Source organism: Bufo gargarizans, chromosome 2, assembly GCF_014858855.1.
Source record: "Bufo gargarizans isolate SCDJY-AF-19 chromosome 2, ASM1485885v1, whole genome shotgun sequence".
In the NCBI taxonomy this organism is placed as follows: Eukaryota; Metazoa; Chordata; class Amphibia; order Anura; family Bufonidae; genus Bufo; species Bufo gargarizans.
The window spans coordinates 329,892,744-329,912,393 of NC_058081.1; the positions used below are offsets into that span (position 1 = coordinate 329,892,744).

The following is a 19,650-nucleotide window of genomic DNA, read 5'->3' on the forward strand; positions in this document are numbered from 1 at the left end:
TAGTAAGTGACTTGTATAAACTTTCTCTACATGATAAATGTTATTTGCTGAAGTGAGACAACCCCTTTAAATACCCTAAAGTGGCCAACCATAGGCTGGGGAAGAATTTTGTTGTGCATTCTGGCCCTTTAAGAGCTAGAAGTCGTGTATGCTCCCTATAGACAGGTAGGACAGCAAAGGACTCTGGCGGCCAGGCCTGCTGCAGGAGGGCAGAGAGCTAGCAAGTCCAGACCAGTTGGAACAGTAGTATTGGCAGCAGGGTAAGCAGAACGGCATCTGTGCCTGCCAGAGTGAGCAGGACACCCAGCAGGCATGAGCCGCCAACATAATAGAGAGAGTTTGTTAATAACTATATGATGTCTGTTTTTCATTTTTTTTATGAGATAACCTATTTACTGTTTTAAGATGTTATTCTACAAAAAATACATACATCTTATTAAAACAGTGAAAAAAGCATCAGGAGAAATTATGAATATACAAAGTTTCATTAAGACAAAATATATTACTCACCAGGCATTCCGAAGGGCTACTGGTTTGTAGCATGGTTCCAAATGAATAGTAATCTGATGATGCTGTAAGATTAACCATGAGCTCAGTTGCTGTTTCTGAACTCATGGATTCAGTGGTCGAGGGTAGCACAGACAATTCAGATAATGTGTGTACCGATTGTGTGGTTCCTAACTTTATTAGTTCTGTATAGTTAGATATTGGTCGTAAAGTTTCCAGAGTTGGAAAAGCAGAATCAGTCAATGCCTTATCAGACGATGTCTTATTAGTTACTAAAGATGTATATGCTATTTGGGTGATGTCCATTGTGCTTGGTTCAACAGATTTTACAGATACTGTAGATGGCTTTTCTTTTATAGTACTCATTAAACTGTGAGTGATATAGACTTTTTGGGTTGTTCCATTAAAAGCAGTAACACTCAAAGCTGTCCCATTGATAGCCCCAAGTGTAGATGATATGGACAATGGTTCTGTAGTTGCAGTCTTAGTTGTAAGTTCTGTTGGGGTTTCTGGATGTTCAGTTCTTGGCATAGCAATTGTATGCTTTTCCAAAAATCTAGTTGTTGAATCTGTAATTTTTCCATAAGTTTGTGATGAAGTGTCAAAACTTACAGAAGGCAACAAAGTAGTAAACAGGCTTTCAGTGGGTAATGAAGTGGAGGATTTACTTGGATGTGTAATAGTGACTTTAATAGTTCCTTCTGATTGCTTAAAAGTACTAATGGCTGAACTTGAACCAAATAATTGTGTAGCTGAAATAGTATGATCTGTTGATCTGCTTTCCATGCTACTTGTTGGTGTTTCTTGTGTTGGAAAGCTTGTACCCAAATGTTCTTTAATAGTTGTTAAAGTCTTAAAAGATGGCTCTGTACTTTTTGGAAATTTCTTAGTACTCAGGGTAACAGGTCGAGTCTGGATAAGTGTTGCATTAGTAGTAGACAAAGCCATGTGTTTTATGGAGGTCTTTGTAAACTCTGTTGTTCTAGATACAATTGTTGGTTTAGTTGACTCAGTGGACTGTAAATAACCTAATGTAGCCCCTATTTCTGTAGTAGATGTAGTACTTTTTGAAGGTACAGTAAGATCTGAAAGTGTGGTTGACATCCTTGAAGTTTTTAGACTTATTGTAGATGGAGATATAGACACACTGAGGGTAATTCCAGGGGCTGAAGTTGCTACAATTTTTTCAGATGTAAATACATTTGTTGACAATGTTGACAGTTCTTCTTTCATTTTAGTTTGTGTCACAGATTTTGTTGTTTGGTGTAGATCTGGAATAGATGTTGAAGTAGGAATAGATGTTGTGGGTGTTCGAGTAAGCTCTGAATATGGATGAAATGATGCTGATGTCAATGGAGTTGTCTGACTTCCAGATATACTCACGTGTGTTGTATATGTGGGCAAAATAGAAGTTTCATTTAATACCAAAGTATGAAGCAACATGCTGGTTAATTGTTTTCCATAGGTTGTCTTAAAAGTTGTGTGAGGTGACTTACTACTTTGAAATTCTTCAAAAGTAGTTGATCTAGATGTGGAAGGGATTTCCTTCAGTGACGTAGTTAAAGGAGTAGTGACCACATTTGATGTAAGCGACACAGATGGCATGCTTGCTTCCATTGGAGATGTTAAATTTAATTGCACTGGCAATTCTGAGGTACCTGTGGTGACTGTTGAAACAGTACTCTCTGTTATGGATGAATATGGCAAAACCGTAACTGCCCTTGTTGTCAACTGGAACAGACCTTGCGAAAACTGCCCCAACATTCTTGTTGGGGTCTTAGTTGTGTCAACAGCTTCTCTTGGAGGCATTGTTTTCATAGATGCAAAGGATGTTACTGTTTGAGGTGATGTTGTGTCTTTAAGTGAAGAAGTGAATGTTTCTAAAGTTGTTGAAGAACCTCTCATTTCAGGAATAGTGCTTTTTGTTATCTGCTGTGTAGGGCCAGTTGAAGTCCTTAAAATTGTTTTGTCATAGTCACTGGTAAGCAGTTCAAGAGTTGATTCATACTTATCTGATGTGCTTGGAAGTGAGGGTCTTATGTGTTCTTGGAGGGTTGTTTTTCTCTCAATATAAGACTGTATTGTAGAAATTGTTGATATGTCATAAAAGTCTGGTGGAGTTGAAGATGTCATTAGTGGATATTTTACTGCAGTGCTAGAGATAGTTGGAGCTAATGTGGTTTTTGTTAACTTTGTTGCAAAAGGTAAAACTGTTGATTTTACTGGCACACCTTAAAATGGAAAAAAAAATGTATATTGTTAATATAACTATATTTTATTTGTAAATCAAAGCAATGCAATAAACTTATTTAAAGGGAGTCTGTCACCAGATTGTGACCTTATAGACCGCTTACATAGCGCTCTAGCATAGCAGTCTATGATTCTAATGGTACCTTTGATGTGTGCTTCTGAAGTTCCCCCAAGGCAAAAACTGACTTTTATTCAAGGGATCGCAAGTGCCCAGGGCGGGGTTCACCTTGTTGGAGCCCAGGCTGTTCTGCCTCTTTTCGCCATATCCCCGCCCCAGCCTCTTCCTCTGCCCGCCCCGCTCTTCCTTTGCGTCCTCCTTCTCTGCAGCCGAATCCCGCGCCTGCGCTATCCATTGCTTGGCCGGGGCATGCGCACTGCGATGCCCATTGTGGGTGTATCTGGTCCGCCTCCTCGCCTCTGTTTCTCGCCGTTGGCCGGCGCATGCGTAGTAGCTACTGCGATGCCGTGCCCACAATGGGCATCGCAGTGCGCATGCCCCGGTCAAGCAATGGATAGCGCAGGCGCGGGATTCGGCTGCAGAGAAGGAGGACGCAAAGGAAGAGCGGGGCGGGCAGAGGAAGAGGCTGGGGCGGGGATATGGCGAAAAGAGGCAGAACAGCCTGGGCTCCAACAAGGTGAACCCCGCCCTGGGCACTTGCGATCCCTTGAATAAAAGTCAGTTTTTGCCTTGGGGGAACTTCAGAAGCACACATCAAAGGTACCATTAGAATCATAGACTGCTATGCTAGAGCGCTATGTAAGCGGTCTATAAGGTCACAATCTGGTGACAGACTCCCTTTAATTTCATAGCAATTTTAATATAAAGTAGATAAAGTTTCTGCAGGAAAAGAACACACACCCAATAATTGCACTGCTGAATCTAAGGGCACTTTTACATGTTCAAATGCATATTTGTTGGCTGATCGGATATTTTATGTGGGTACAGAAATGCTCACGGATTGGCAGCACATTTTTCTTTGTAAACATAGAATGTTCTGCCTGTAGTATGCAAACTTAATGGGGAAGAAGAATCATGATAACAATTACTCCAGTGGTATCGCTAGTATTTCTGTAGGCAATGTGGGAGGGGTTTATTGTTACTGGGAACACTATAAGAGGGCATTGTAACTACTGATAAACACTATTGAGGCTTTATTACTAATGGGGAGCACTATTGAGGCTTTACTGCAGGGGGAGCATTAATACTAATGAGAGCACTAGATAGGGCTTTATTACTACTAAGGGCACTATCAGGTATGGTACTAATACTGGGGATACTATGGGGGGCTTTATTACTACTGGAGGCACTCAGATTGGCACAGTTTTTTTGTGAGATACTATGTGGCAATATTATTGTAAGGGCACTATTTCCTAGGCACGATTATTTTGAGGGCACTGTGTGGCAATAATTATTTAGGAGGTCGCTTTCTCTATGGTTTAAAAACAAGTCAATTCCGAATTGTCAATCCTACTTTGAGCGCTGCAGGTTACCAGTGTGGTGGGTCTTGTTCACACCTAGTTCAACTTTTCACAATATTGAAAACACACTGCTCTCCAATAACTCCACTCAGACCATTTCAGCATGTGTCAACATTTAACAATACAACAATTACTGTCTTCTTGCCACACATCTCTTCACCTCTCCTATATTGGTCAAGACCAGATAGGCAAAGATAGTGAAGCACCGCAATGAATTTTAATCCCAAACCAGACTTTATTATACTCACAAACTTGAGAGGAATACAGTCATATCAAACAATTTGACCGATTTCCTGTCCAACACCCAAGGCGGTTTCAATATTGTGAAGAAATTTAGTATTGGGAGTAGCAGCAAGATGACTTTGTTGGGGCACCAGGAGTGGAAGTATGTATTGAGAAGGTAGGGGGACAATGAAAAAGTGAGGAACTTAAGATGTCTATGTGACAAAATCTGCAGAGACAAGATGTGGCTGGAAGAAGAAGACACCATCATGGTTGTCTGAGCGGAATAAAGAAAAAGAGGAAGCAGAACATCTACTGTACCATCAAAGGAAAGGCCACCTGTGAGTCACTAGATATAATAGGTGTGTAGTGCTGTATTCTCCTGTCTGTTTGGCATTAGTGCTGAATCTAATTTAATTAGTAATATACAGCCAGCAAGTAACGTGTTTTTGCCGTAGGTAGGAGAAAATGCGTCTGGATCACTAATTTGGTATTTATGCATTGGAGTTTGGTCTCTGGATCTTTTAAGGCCCTAGCAACGCCCCTGAATTACTTATAATCATTAATGTTTGCACTGGCCAACGTAAAGGCCCTTTAAATGAGAAAGCAGTGACTTGTTATATTGTCAATTGGTGCTCATTTAGGGCTGGGTATTGGCCCAGAACTTTTTATTCGTATTAATAAAAATGCTAATAGTATCATTATAGCAAAAGGGAACTATATAGTGCTATAATTTCAACACACTGATATACTCACAGTCTTCTGGGTAAACACATTTGAGTGTAACTTCATCAAGAATCATATGGTTTGGGCAGTATGGAATGCAACCTTCTACTCTATAAACATAAAAGAAACAGGAAAAATATGAAAGAAAAAAGTGACAATTAGAAAATACTTTTTACTTTATATGTTCACTGACACAGAATTATTGGGGGCTGGATATTATGAAAGTTAACTTACGGTGGAAGAAATGAACACAGGGTGGCTTCAGGGTCACTGCAGGTTTTAACACAAGGGCTGGCACAAGGTTCATATCTCCATTCACACATTCTCCTGTATGGAACTGCAGCAACAATCTCTGGAAGAAGCATTTTTTTTATACAAATTCCAAAATATTAAAAAATGTTAAACTCACTGCATATTTAAACAAAGTACAATATTTGCCTGCAACCACCACTTGTGATACTGTAGGAACAATATACTATTACACAGCATCCATTGACTTTGTTAGCACATCTGTGTAATGTCCTGACAATTCAGCTCCTCTGCTCATAGGGAGATAGTTTCATATACTGTATAACATCCATATGCCATCATAAGAGTATCAAATATAAAGTAATCTAAACCAGATACCCCCTTTAAAAATAACCCACACTGCACTAAAAAATAAATTAAGTTTTACTAAATATTTTAATAGATATTGTTTGCAGCTCACCTTCAATCTTGAAACCACTGGACAGTTTAAATTCCTCAGAATTGTCATATTTGGAAACTTTAACCTCTGTGGCTGTAAGAATAATAAAGAACCCTTTTCTGCTGTGTAATTCAAAGGCGCTGTAACCTGGAACCCAAAGACCCTGGTGGTGAAAAAAGGTGGCCCTTCTTTGAAACATAGAACTGGCTTCCCATTGCTCCAGTTGTACACTGTCATTTTCTTGTACAGATAGAAAGTAATTTGGTCTTTCTGCTGACTCCAAAGATACAAGTGATAGAGCTGTGTTGAATGAAAACAGTAAGAAAACTTATTATAAAAGTTGTATGATTTTACAGTTTTCTTAATAAACTAATTTAAAATAGCAAATAATAGAAATGTGATACTTAATATATTCGTTACACAATATTGGGGTCATTTATCAAAGTGTTGTAAAATAGAACTGGCTTAGTTGCCTATAGCAACCAATCAGATTCCACCTTTCATTTTTGACAACTCCTTTGGAAGATGAAAGGTGGAATCTGATTGGTTGCTATGGGCAACTAAGTCAATTCTACTTTACAACAGTTTGATAAATGGCCCCATATATTTGTAATCAGGGGCATGCACATATCTCATAGGGCCCCATAGAAAAACTTACTATGGGCCCCGTTGCCCCACCCAGTTTATCAATACATGCACATCAATCACTCTCAGGCAAAGCAGGGTGCAAAGTGCAATGCCTCAGATTTATGATCAAATTTTTTTTTTAAGTAAATAAAATTCTAATTTAAAAAAATTGTAAAAGCCACCCCTGGCCACCTTCTATTACCAAGCTGGCTTCCTGCAGCCACCACCAGGGGAAGCTCAGTGCAAATGAATTTATGTAGTTACAAATGACTGAAATAGAAGCTGTGATGTACTGAGCTCCCTCTAGTAGTGGCTGCATGTTTTCACATCGGAAAGAGGATTTCAGAGCCAATCCTGCCACCCCCAGGCCACTTAGCAGTTGTGTGTTGTGCCTCCATTGACAGTATACCACTGCTTATAAAAGTTCAGATTTTCAGTTTTTTCAACAAAGTCATGTTTTTCTTAACTCAATAGCCTCAGGCATCAGGTTATTTTAAACTCATTTTCAATGTGGGAGCATTTCAACTCTCCTCCAAACTTATGTCGGAAATGTGTAAAGCTGGCGCTAGATCACTTTTATAGTAACGCTGTACCTATCTATTTTTTTCATTACACTCTTTAATGCCAAATAATGATAATGTTATTTTTCTAGTTTGTTAGATTGCTTCATGATTCCTCAACATTTACAAAATGTTATAAAAATTATCCTAAGGCCTCATGCACACGGCCGTTGTTTTGGTCTGCATCCGAGTCGCAGTTTTGGCGGCTCAGATGAGGACCCATTCACTTCAATGGGACCGCAAAAGATGCGGACAGCACTCCATGTGCTGTCTGCATCCGTTGCTCCGTTCCGTGGCTCCGCAAAAAAAATATAACCTGTCCTACTTTTGTCTGCGCTTTGTGGACAAGAATAGGCAGTTATATTAAAGGCTGTCCGTGCCATTCCGCAAATTGCGGAAAGCACACGGACGCCATCCGTGTTCGGCGGATCCACGATTTGCGGACCGCAAAACACACAACGGTCGTGTGCATGAGGCCTAATTCATAAATTAAAAGAATGCTATCAATGGGCATATAAGAGAATATATAGCTAAACAATAATCTAAAAAAAGACACAATATCATTAGTACATTGTAAATAATGTAAAATATACAATTTCCTTCTACTAATATCATCCGGGACGCTAGTAAAAACAGAAGAAGAAAGTTAAAAGAAAAAAATTTAACAATGTATAATGTATATAATATACATTGTGCAACATTTTTAGGTGCGGCCCACAGCATGTAAGCAGCAAGAATGTAACAACAATTCCAGAAATGTAACTTATTATAATGTAATAATACATAAATGGCCAATTATGTAATATATGGATGTGCCATCAGCTGGAGACACTCTAAGTAGCTCCTTGCTCTGGTTCATAGAGGGACATCCCAATTTCTTTCCCAATACCGTATAGGACAGGGGTAGGGATGAGCAATCGACTTTGGATGAAACATCCAAAGTCGATTCGCAAAAAACTTTGTTCCAATACTTTACTGAGTAGGAGCTCCGTACAGTATTAGAATGTATTAGCTCCGATGAGCCAAAGATATTGCTTTGCGAAGTTGTGCGAGACTTCGTGTAATAACCTAATAAATTAATTTGTACTGTAAAAAAAACACTTGGAACCAAACTCGAGTTCGGTAAATGTTTTTTTACAGTAGAAATTGATTCATGAAGTTATTACCCGAAGTCTTGCGAGACTTTGCGAAGCAATGACTTCGGCTCATCAGAGCCAATACATTCTAATACTGTACAGAGCTCCTGTCTTTATTAGACAACCCCTTTTATTAAAGGAATACTTATATTTGAAGGATTTTAAGAGAATTATAATATAGTTAAACTTTGTGAACACATCATATACCTATTTCTATATATTTTTGTTGCCCTAGATAATACCCCATTGAAGTTATGTTTATACATTTGTATGTGGATAAGTAGTCCTTAAATCACTACGATAAATCACCACTTCTGTGATCATTTAACACCACATTCGTTGAATGAAGTTCATTTTATCAGAATTGCCTGAATTTTTTGGTGACAATATTATTTAAATATTTAGATAAGGACTACTCACATAGGTCTTTATCTCTGAAAAGTCCAGGTGTTATCATGAAGTTAAACAAAACATTTCCATGTGCACTCATTCTTGGCAATGGGAATATATATTTGCTGGTAACATTCACACCTAATATGATCTCACTGTTGCCACAGCTAGAAAGAATAAAGGGACCTTCACCCAGTCCTGTAGTAGAATAAAATAAAAGGAACTATAAAAACATATAAGAAAATTGACTATTTTATGACAATTGTTAGTGTAGATCCCATTCACATTCTGCAAGCTGCCATAAACAGCAATAAACAATTTCCTGAAATCTTTTTCTGAGGTTTGAGAAATATGATTCTGAAATTACTACTACTGAAGAATATAATTTCACACAATGTGCAAGAATGCATAGAAAACTCTTAGGGTATATTAAAAACATTTGTAGCAATTAGAATGTACGTCATATCTTACCTTGATTATAATATTCACAATCATAAGCTGGAAAACATAAGAAGGGAATGTATGTAATATACAGCAACAATGCAGAAAACACCAAACATCTTCTTGGTGTAAAGTGGCATTGACATTCACTATTACAACAATAAAGAACCTTAAAGGGTCACTAACTTTTCAAAAAACTTTTGATATCTCTATGACATATCAAATGCAACTTTATGTTTATTTTACCTGGTTGTAAAGATATCATTCAAAAAAGCAGAAATAAGGGCTACACAGTGAAATATCAGACAGCTCGTTGGACAACGAGCTGTGTGCTGTTACCTAAATATAGAGTGCAGTTTGAAGCTACTGCTTCCAAGTCTGTACTATTTTGATATGCCATTTACAGCACTGCTGTAGTCTTTTGTGGCCTTTTGAACTCCTTAGGCACCAGGGACCACGACAGACTGCACCCTCTTATATACTGTCTACATATATGAAACATGATTGATTTGTGAGATGAACCCATATTTGGAATAACACAGCTTCATTCACACATTTTTATGTTCTGTCTTAGGAGCAGAAAAAGCTAAATTTAAGCGTTGACAGAGTTTAATCGACTCCACTGACTTTGGGTTTTGTCACAGTGCCCATCACTTTATCAGAAAAATTGACACTGCATGGTGCACAATTTTTTTCCTTCCAAACTGACAGAATCTGCAGTGGAGGCTATAAATGGAGGCTCCAATGCAGATGTGAATAGTTTTAAAAATGCACTAACGATGAGTGAAATTATTCTAAATTAACCGAATATTTATGAATTTCTCAAAAAATTCTGATTCTAGCGAATCCAGAACTTTTGTGTTTAGTGTTAGATAAATAGTTCAAAATGGTGGCCACCATTGTACAGAACAGAAGACAAAGAAGAAGGCACCTGCCCCCTGTTGAATACAGTCAGTCCTAGGAGGTGTCATACATGACATTTCAGTGCAATTAGGACACTCAATTCTGGTCAAATCCATTCAGACCAATATAGAAACCAACAACTGATTTGTGCAAGTCAGAATTGGAACCAAAGCGAATTTCAAGAAACTCACTGATCTCTACAGTGTACCAAAATGTTTGGTGCTGTCAAGTCATGGGTACCATTCAATACACGTAAAGGGTTAAGCAAAATAATAACCAAAATATAATTTTCCACATTTTTTCACATTACACCCACAAACTTAAATGTATTTTATTGGGATTTTATGTGATACACAGTGAAGTGAAAAGAAAATGATGCATGGTTTCCAAATGTGTGGCGTGCATTTGAATCCAACCTCCTGTACTCTAGTACCCCTAAATAAAAATCCAGTTTGGCCAATTGCCTTCAGAAGTCACCTAATTAGTAAATAGAGTCCATCTGTGTGTAATTTATTCTCAGTATAGCTACAGCTGTTCTGTGAAGGCGTCAGAGGTTACAGAACAGTGATGAAACAGCATCATGACAACCCAGGAGCACAATAGACAGGTCAGGGATAAAAGTTGTGGAGAAGTGTGTTAAGCAGGGATAGGTTATAAAAAAATATCCCAAGCTTTGAGCACTGTTCTATCCATCATCCAAAAATTGAAGGAGTATGACACAACTGCAAACCTACCAAGACATGGCCATCCACCTAAACTGACATCCCAGGCAAGGAGAGCACTAATTAGAGAAGCAGCTAAGAGGCCCATGGTCACTCTGGAGGAGCTGCAGAGATCCACAGCTCAGGTGGGAGAATCTGTCCACAGGACAGCTATTAGTCGTGTACTCCACAAATCTGACCTTTGTGGAAGAGTGGCAAGAAGAAAACCATTTTTTGAAAGCAAAAGTCCAATTTTCAATTTGCAAAAAGCCATATAGGGGACAAAGCAAACACGTGGAAGAAGATGAGACCAAAGTTGAACTTTTTGGCCTAAATGCAAAAGGCTATTTGTGGTGGAAAAATAACACTGCACATAACCCTGAACACACAACCCTCACCATGAAACATGTTAGTGGTAGCACCATTCTGTGGGGATGCTTTTCTTCAGCAGGGACAGCATAGTTAGTCAGAGTTGATGGGAAGATGGATGGAGCTAAATACAGGGCAATCCTGGAGAAAAACCTAGTAGAGGCTGAAAAAGACTTAAACTGGGGCAGAAGTTCACCTTTCAGCAGGACAACATACCTAAACATACAGCCAGAGTTAAAATGGAATGGTTTAGAGCAAAGCAAATCCATGTGTTATAATGACCCAGTCAAAGTCCAGACCTAAATCTCATTGAGAATCTGTGACAAGGCTTGAAAATTGCTGTTCACATATGTTCTCCATCCAATTTGACTGAGCTTGAGCTATTTTGCAAAGATGAATGGGCAAAAATTTCAGCCTCTAGTTGTGCAAAGCTGGTAGAGACATAGCACAAAAGACTTGCAACTGTAATTGCAGCAAAAGGTGGTCATACAAAGTATTAGCCCAGGGGGGCTGAATACAAATGCATGCCACACTTTTCAGATTTTTATTTATAAAAAAAAATTGAAAACCATGTATCATTTTGTTTTCACTTCACACATACTTGCTACTTTGTGTTGGTCTAACACATAAAATCATAATAAATTAGATTTATGTTTGTAAGAGTAATGGTGTAATGTGGAAAAAAAAAAGTGGAAAAGTTCAAGGGGTTTGAATACTTTTTGAAGGCACTGTAGATAACAAGATTGCTTTGCATTTGCTCTTTCACTTGATCAGTTACTTACGGCACATGTTTGGTGATCTCCAGTGGACAGCTACACCTTGTTGACAACATTTATGAGCATATGCTGCTATACTAGTGCAGAGACATTCACAGTCCCCTCCGAGATTACAATTACATGTGTCTGTATGGCAGTTCTTAACAAACGATGTTACATCAATCTGTCAAGAAAAACATAGAAAGTCTTAACTTTATTGTGTAATAACATTCATTTATTGGTTGAACATTTCTACCCCTAATATTCTAATTTCTATTGCAAATGGACTTAAATCCACATCTGATTTGGGGTACCCTTTTGAATATATTCTAACATTTCATAACTATTGTATTTGCAGATCATTTGGGTGCGATTTCACCATTAACTATAAAATACGGAATTGCTAATCCAGCAATCTTCCAATATGCTACATTATGCAAATTTCACAGGAAGAAATTTCAAGCAACTGTATTTTTAATGATCTTTTTAAATACTATATTCAGTAACAATGAGTTATGAAATTATTGCCATCTAGTGTTTTCCTGAAAGTGGTGCAATTTCCCACACAGATTTGTTTTGTTTTTCCTTTTTTTGTCAATGTATAAAAGTTTAAAATCAAGAAGCAACTAATAAAAAAAAATAATGTACAGATGATTCTGCCCAGGTTACTATTTTGGGTGAAATTTCAATTGAAGGGAATTAAATAACATAAAAAGTATATAACCTCTTGAATGCTGCTTGCATACATTGATAGTCAATAATTCTGTTACAATTAGCAGTAATACAATAAGGCTATGGTGCCTAAACAATAATACATTGCTGATATGAAGCTTTGCAGACTATTTTCAGTAATACATCTCTGTTACCTTCTAATACAAATTACAAATTCTGGGAAGAAGGGATGCAAATGAGCTCTTAGCAATCTCTGCCTCTAATGCCACCAGATGTAAGGCAGCTATCCTATAAGTCAATATTCAACCCTTTAAATAGGCCTTGATACATGACTTGGATAATAAATGAGGTAGCACCTTATAGGATAGCTGCCTTACATCTGGTGGCATTAGAGGCAAAGCTTGCTAAGTGCTCATTTGCATCCCTTCCCTCCCAGAATTCCAGAGGAGCATGTATGGCCTATAAGCCTACTTGCCGATTAAGGCTCTCTCCGCAAAGAGAGATACTACCACCCAAATCATGAAGAGTGGTGAACACAACTGTTGAATTGTCATCTTGTAACAGCCCTCTCTCTCTCATTTCTTTGATTCTCCCTAGTCAAATGATATAAAATTCAGATTTGCGTTTAGAAATGATTCACTCATTTCTAATCCCTACGACCAAAAAATTGCATTTCTCTTATGGAAATCATCATCTTCTTGACAGTGACATGCTACTGAACTGTTTTAATAATACAGGTGGATTCAAAAAGAATGGTGCAAAATTATAACCTCTGTGTTCATAACTGAGAGAACAGAACAAAAATGTATTAATATAAAAAGTGACACTATCTATCCACATTTTATCTATATTACAAACATTTGATGGAAGCTGCATTGGTGACACAGAAGATATCTAGGCAGTAGTCCAGTTGTTTCCAAACGCAGACCAGCATATGCTCAGATATGGACTCCACCTTTTCAGTGATGTGCCGTCTCGGGCCGTTTAGAACCTGTGGCTGGGGGGAACAGATGTACCGAGTTCTTGATGTAGTCCCACAGAAATAAGTTGCAGGGTGTTAGAACCGATAGAACCGATTATCATGTAGGTAAGAGCAATATTGGTGAATTGTTTATTCTAGTCATGTTAATCTAAATTTCTAGTAGCGTTTCATTCAGATGTTGGAAATCATCCATCTGGAAATAAGTAGCACCATCATCCAGTTGATAAATGTTGATATGTTTGGCAGATCTTCCTCTGAAGCCATTACCTAAACATTTATAGGTAGGAGTGGCCAGTGACAGTATCCTCAGCAAAAAAAAAAGGACGGTAGACTTTTATCCTGCTCAATGTACAGAACACATTAATTTTAGGCGCGTCCCTCATGTGCTCGATAAGGGAACATGGGTTTTCTGAGCCCCAGATTTTAACATTGTGGTGATTGACCTTCCCACCTGGTGAAAGGTAGCCTCATCACTGAACATCAGCCTGCCAGCGAATTCATCCTCTTCCAATCTGCCCAGCAAGTCAATTCACAAGTCACAGCATTTCAGTTTGTCATCCGGTTTGAGCTACATAAATTTTTCTAATCTGTATGACTTACAGCGCAGACATTTTTGATACAACATACCGTGGTTAGTAGTAAAAGGAGTCCAAATAAATGTATGCTTTATTTCAAAGAGTACAATATCAGGATGCCTTCCGGCCCATCCAGCCGTTCTCAACTGTGGTTTGTGGTCCATACTAGTCAGCTTGGTCGACTTTCTAGGAATATGCTTGGACACGGCTCAAATATGTTCACTGTCTTTTCTGAACTTTCTGGGTGGACTGGACTTTTCCCATGACATAAAAAGCCAGTGGTTTTGAATCGCTTCAACCAATGCAAAATGCAGTTTCTATGCACAGCACATTTACCTAATTTATTAAGAATATTTCACTATAATGTCACAACTAGAGATGAACAAAGTTCTCATAAGTTCGATTTGGCTGCGTCTCCGAATTTCACAAAGAAAAAGTGTAAATGCTCATCTTATCCATTTGATCGCAAAGAGCACGCTGCGGCCTTCTTGCTTGAAGATCCAGCGTGAAATCTTGTGCGGTGCATGATGACATCATCATGCTGGCAAGCATAGTGGCGCCATATGTCATCGCCCACCAGATTTCCAGCAGGATCTTCAATTAAGATGGGATCTGCACATGCAAATGGATGAAGTGAGTATGATTTTTTTTTGTTTTACCGCCATTTTAGGGAAAATTGATTTGTTAACACGAAGCACAAGGAAATTCAGCTTCGAGGCAAATCTAATTTTCTCTGAAATTCGTATCGAAATCCACTTCATGAACTTCGATTCGCTCAACACTAGTCACAACAGACCCTGTTCATGCAAATTCCAACATTCAAAAAGCTTTTTCTTGCTGCAATGTCGCCATCTTAAACCAGCTTCTTTGTGTAAACTAACCTAAGGGGCAGATTAATGAAAACTGTCTAAAAGAAAATTGATTTGCTGCCCATAGCAACTGATGCCAGCACAGATTTATTTTTTCAAGAGCAGAATTTGTTCACCCTGTATATGATTAACTTTCCAAGCAAATAAGCTGATTTTAAAGGGTTTTTCTAAGCCAGGGATATTAATGACCAGTGCTCAGGATAGCTCATCACTATCACCGGGTATCAGCCGTTTCAGGCTGCCAAGGTGCTGAGAACTATGCAGTTTATAGAGATAGAAGCAAACAGCTCTGTACTCTGTTTAGTGGCCATGCCGGGGTACTGCAACCCAGCTCCTATTCAAGTGAATGGGAGCAGTACTGCCATACACTGGTGCTGTAAACTTCCACTGCTCAAAACTACACAGTGCGCAGAGCCTTGTGCTTCCGCTCCTTACACTGTATAGTCTCTGGCACTGTGGCTGCCTGAAACTGCTGATCGGTGGGGGTGCTAGGTGCCGGACCTGAGGATACATCATCAACTCTTTAGCCTGGACTACCTATTTAATATTTCACATTATCATCAGTGGCTTTCACACCATGTTTTTATTTCCAGCAAAGAATCAGTTTAAGAAATTGGATCCATTATTCCATTTTTACCTGGAAGCAAGGCAAAAGTAGAAAAAAAGATGGAATTTTGATTGTGTGACCTGTGATTGGTTGAAATTGTATTCTTTTTTCAACAAGGGGACTATCATTGGATGGAAAAAACAGATACTATTGTACGTAATCTATTTAACAGAATCTACTCTTACTTTTAAAAGGTTGTCCAAGTTATATTTATTGATGACCTATCCTCAGGATAGGTCATCAATATCAGATCGGCTGGGGTCCTACACTCGGCACCCCCGCCGATCAGTTGTTTGAAGAGAAGGCACGTGCCGTGCCAGCACCGCCTCCTCTTCATTGTTTACCTGCTCGCCATTGCATCTGCAGCGGTGAGCAGGTGTAATTACACCCAAGCTGTCCCATTCATTTCAATTGTACGGATAGCTATAGAAGCGATCCGTACCATTGAAATGAATGGGACAGTTTTGGTGTAATTACACCTGCTCACCGCTGCAGATGCAACGGCGAGAAGGTAAACAATGAAGAGGAGGCGGCGCTGGCACGGCACGCGCCTTCTCTTCAAACAGCTGATCGGCGGGGGTGCCGAGTGTCGGACCCCCGCTGTTCTGATATTGATTATCTATCCTGAGGATAGGTCATCAATAAATATAACTTGGACAGCCCCTTTAATAGATTTTTTTTTTCTGGATTGTGAAGAAAGAACCCTGTCCCATTTTTTGCTGGATGGAGCAGTGCAGACATCTGCACTTTCCCATCCAGTTAAAAAACAGACAGGAATGTAAATTAGATTTTTTGCATCCATTTTTCTACAGAAGTTATATCTCTTAAATGCATCCATTTCTCTAAGGTTTCTGAGTAATGGAAAAAAAAAAAACTGTTTGAAAGAGGCCTAACCCCAGATATACAGTATACTTAATTTCCTGCAATAAGAGCCATATTTAGTGCCTTTATCAGTATCCCTTGTAGTGCCAGCCACAAATACCCACTGTAGTGCCTGCCCCTGGAGGGGTTATCCCAAGACTAATGTAAAAAATTTAAATCAGATATCATATTGTACATGACAATCTCTAACAAAGCTAGAACCAGCCCTGTTACCTCACATGGATCCAGAGATTTCCCCATTCATTGCTCAACTAGATTTATATCAAGCTGACGGCTCAAGGGGAATGTCTTTTCTGCTGCATCTAAAGGGGGCGTGTCCCTATCACAACTCAGGAAGCAGTTGAAAAATGAAACTGAGCATGTGCGTCCATCTCTGTGAGCAGGACAAAGAAATAAGAAAAACAGCAGGTGGCGCTATACAGATACATTTTATTAAATAACTCAGTGGCTATTCTACATTTTTAATTACATACAATTACAAAAGTACTCTGATCCAGGTGCTGGTTTGAAAACTATAGAATATTTTTCGTGGGACAACCCCTTTAAGTATCTGGTGGCCTGGCCTGGTATATATATATTTTTTTGTATTCTCTGCTCACATTGCCTCCATGCAGCTACTAAATACAAGACGTTCTCCAAAGTATGCGCTTGCAGTCACTTGAGTGCTCAAAATATAGAACTTTCAGAATTTACTTTGTATTTATATGATTTAGCAGATTTTTTGGCTGAACTAAATAGAAAATATTGTGGCAATAAAGATTTAAGAAATGTCGAACTTTACTGTGAAAATCAGTTCATTGTGAAGAATCAGAGCAATTAGCATGTATGATGAGGAGGAAACATGATCAGTCACATGTAGTCCTGCATTCGACTTATAATGGGCATGTAGTAGCAGCTTAGACAGTACTTCAAAAGGATCCAGTTTTCTTAAAATCTACTTTATGCTGTAAAGAAAATGACAAAAACTCACCACATTACGACATGGAGCAAATACATCGCTGTAGAGGATGGAGCACTCCTTTTTGGCATAAGGAAATTTGTTTTGATGAACTTCACAAGGTCTCATTGTTTCATTGTAGCTTTTACACTAAACAATAAAAGGAGTCATTATTAATAGTGTTGATTGCAAATATTCTAATTGCTAATTTTTATCGTGAATATCGGCACTTCGAGAATTCGCAAAGATCTAGAATATAGTGCTATATCTTCGAAAATCGTGAATATTCTAGAATTTTTTTCATCAGTTCTCATTGCTTCTTGCTTGTGGGCCAATGAGAAGGCTGAAATGTCTTTTCTGAGCTTAGCAACATCCCTAGCAACCAATAGGAAAGTTGCCTACCCCTTACTATATAGGAAACTCCCCAGCAGCCATTTTCTGCTGTTTTTGCAGTTCTGAGAGGGACAGCAGTGTCATTGCTGTGCTCTGTGCTTTACTGTTTAATTACATTAGATAGTAAGCTCATATATATATATATTACAGATAATATATATATATATATATATATATATATATATATTATATATATATATATTACAGATAATTAGTGGAATATAGTCAGTGTAGGTTAGATAGTGATACAGTGTAGTGGTTCCAGTGCAGGGTGTTAGGTAGTGTGATAGGAATTACTGTGCTGTGATAGGGATTAGTGTCTTTGTCTTTCGTCTTTGAAAAAAAAGTCATTTGCTGTCTGTTTTTCTGTGCTGTGATAGGGATTACTGTGATGAAAAATTTAGCAAAAGTGAGCTACGCCTGTATTGCGCACGCAATACTCGCATATTACATTGCCGAGTTTTGCAATCAAGAAAATAATGACTGGAGACCACGAATTTTAGAATTTGCTAATTTATGACGAATATTAGGCCAAAAAAAATCGCAAAATATCAGCAAAAACTAATATTGCCTATGCTGCTCATCACTAATTAATAAAATCAAAATTCATAACAATAAATGATCATAGGCTTTATACTGTTAGAGTGTCTTTCCAGCAACTACCACTTGAGGCTCATTTAACTCACTATCTGTTGCAGTGACCTTTTCCTTACTGGAGGTTAAAGGAGTATTCCGATAAGAAAAAGTTATCCCTTACCCAGAGGATAGGGACTCCCACATTATGAGAATGGAGGCCCCGTATATGAAAAATGAATAGAGCAGCTAGTCAACCATGTGCACTACCACTCCATTCTTCTCTATGGAGCTACGGGAAATGGCTGGACGTGACTATCTCCAAATACAGAGCAGTGTTTTGGATCCCCTTTGGATCTTTGAATTACACTAGGTTTACCTCTGATGTGGAGTTTTGGTTAGGAGCCTCTTTTGCTCATCTTGTCTGGCGGAATGACTAGAACTATAATAAATTCCAACAGACCCAAGTATGGTCATTGGAATCACTCAGACGCCACTGATGTGACACCATTGGTGTTCATCATACTTTTGATGCACCGATTCAGTTTTTTTTTTTGTTCCTACACGTGAATGGAAAAGTGGAAAATGTGCTGCAGATGTGAACCTAGCCTTCCAAATACTGATGCAAAATACTACGGTGAAAAACTGGATCCTGAAATTTTTCTTTTCTATACTGTGGTCTAGTACATGCTAGATAATATTACTTTTAATTCACAATTACAAATAGAGATTAGGTTTTTGTCTATTAGTACTATTTTCAGAACAAAAGTATAGTATCAGATGTTGAAAAGTACAGATGGGTGCATACATACACATATTTATAAATGCATAATGAGAAAACACACACTGCATACATGATAGCCAGTAGAGGTGGATAATCGATGTGGCAATGAGAAGTTACATGGCACTACAGGGCTTTAAGTGATATTAATATACAGCTATTGCCATACCTGGCCAATGGTCCAGCTGTCTCCAAACACCTGAGCATTTCTCACTTCCATGTTATTTGATGTTGTTAGATCATTCGAGGTGTACTTGTCAAAATTCCCACATAGACCTGACAGTTTACCCTAAAGCAAGTAAAAATGCCAGAAGCAATGAAAATGTATCCAGCTTTCTTGTTGTCAATGAAAACTGTTAGTCATCACACATCTGAGGGCTTGGTACTATGTATTTGGTCAAGGACATGCTCATCATAAACCTCTCTTCTGTACTGGACTCCAGAGTGATAGGTCTTATTTAGGCCTCATGCACATGGCCATTTCCATTTTGCAAAATGCAGATACTGGCCATGTGCATCCCAAACTTTCTGCGGGCCCCATTGTCAAAACGCCTATTCTTGTCTGCGAAACAGACAACAAGTTTAGAACATGTTCTATAATTTGAGGCTGTCTGCATTTTTTATG

General features: G+C 38.5%; 1 protein-coding gene across 1 annotated transcript in view; it reads right to left on the reverse strand.

Moving 5' to 3' along the window:
- OTOGL (otogelin like) overlaps positions 1 to 19,650 on the reverse strand; it is a 198,907-nt gene that overhangs the window by 83,214 nt on the left and 96,043 nt on the right. Inside the window, 9 exon segments of the mRNA XM_044277229.1 lie at positions 511 to 2,738; positions 5,215 to 5,294; positions 5,419 to 5,536; positions 5,894 to 6,172; positions 8,616 to 8,783; positions 9,057 to 9,083; positions 11,782 to 11,938; positions 17,312 to 17,428; positions 19,195 to 19,314. Of these exon segments, the coding sequence (XP_044133164.1) occupies positions 511 to 2,738; positions 5,215 to 5,294; positions 5,419 to 5,536; positions 5,894 to 6,172; positions 8,616 to 8,783; positions 9,057 to 9,083; positions 11,782 to 11,938; positions 17,312 to 17,428; positions 19,195 to 19,314 (3,294 nt within the window).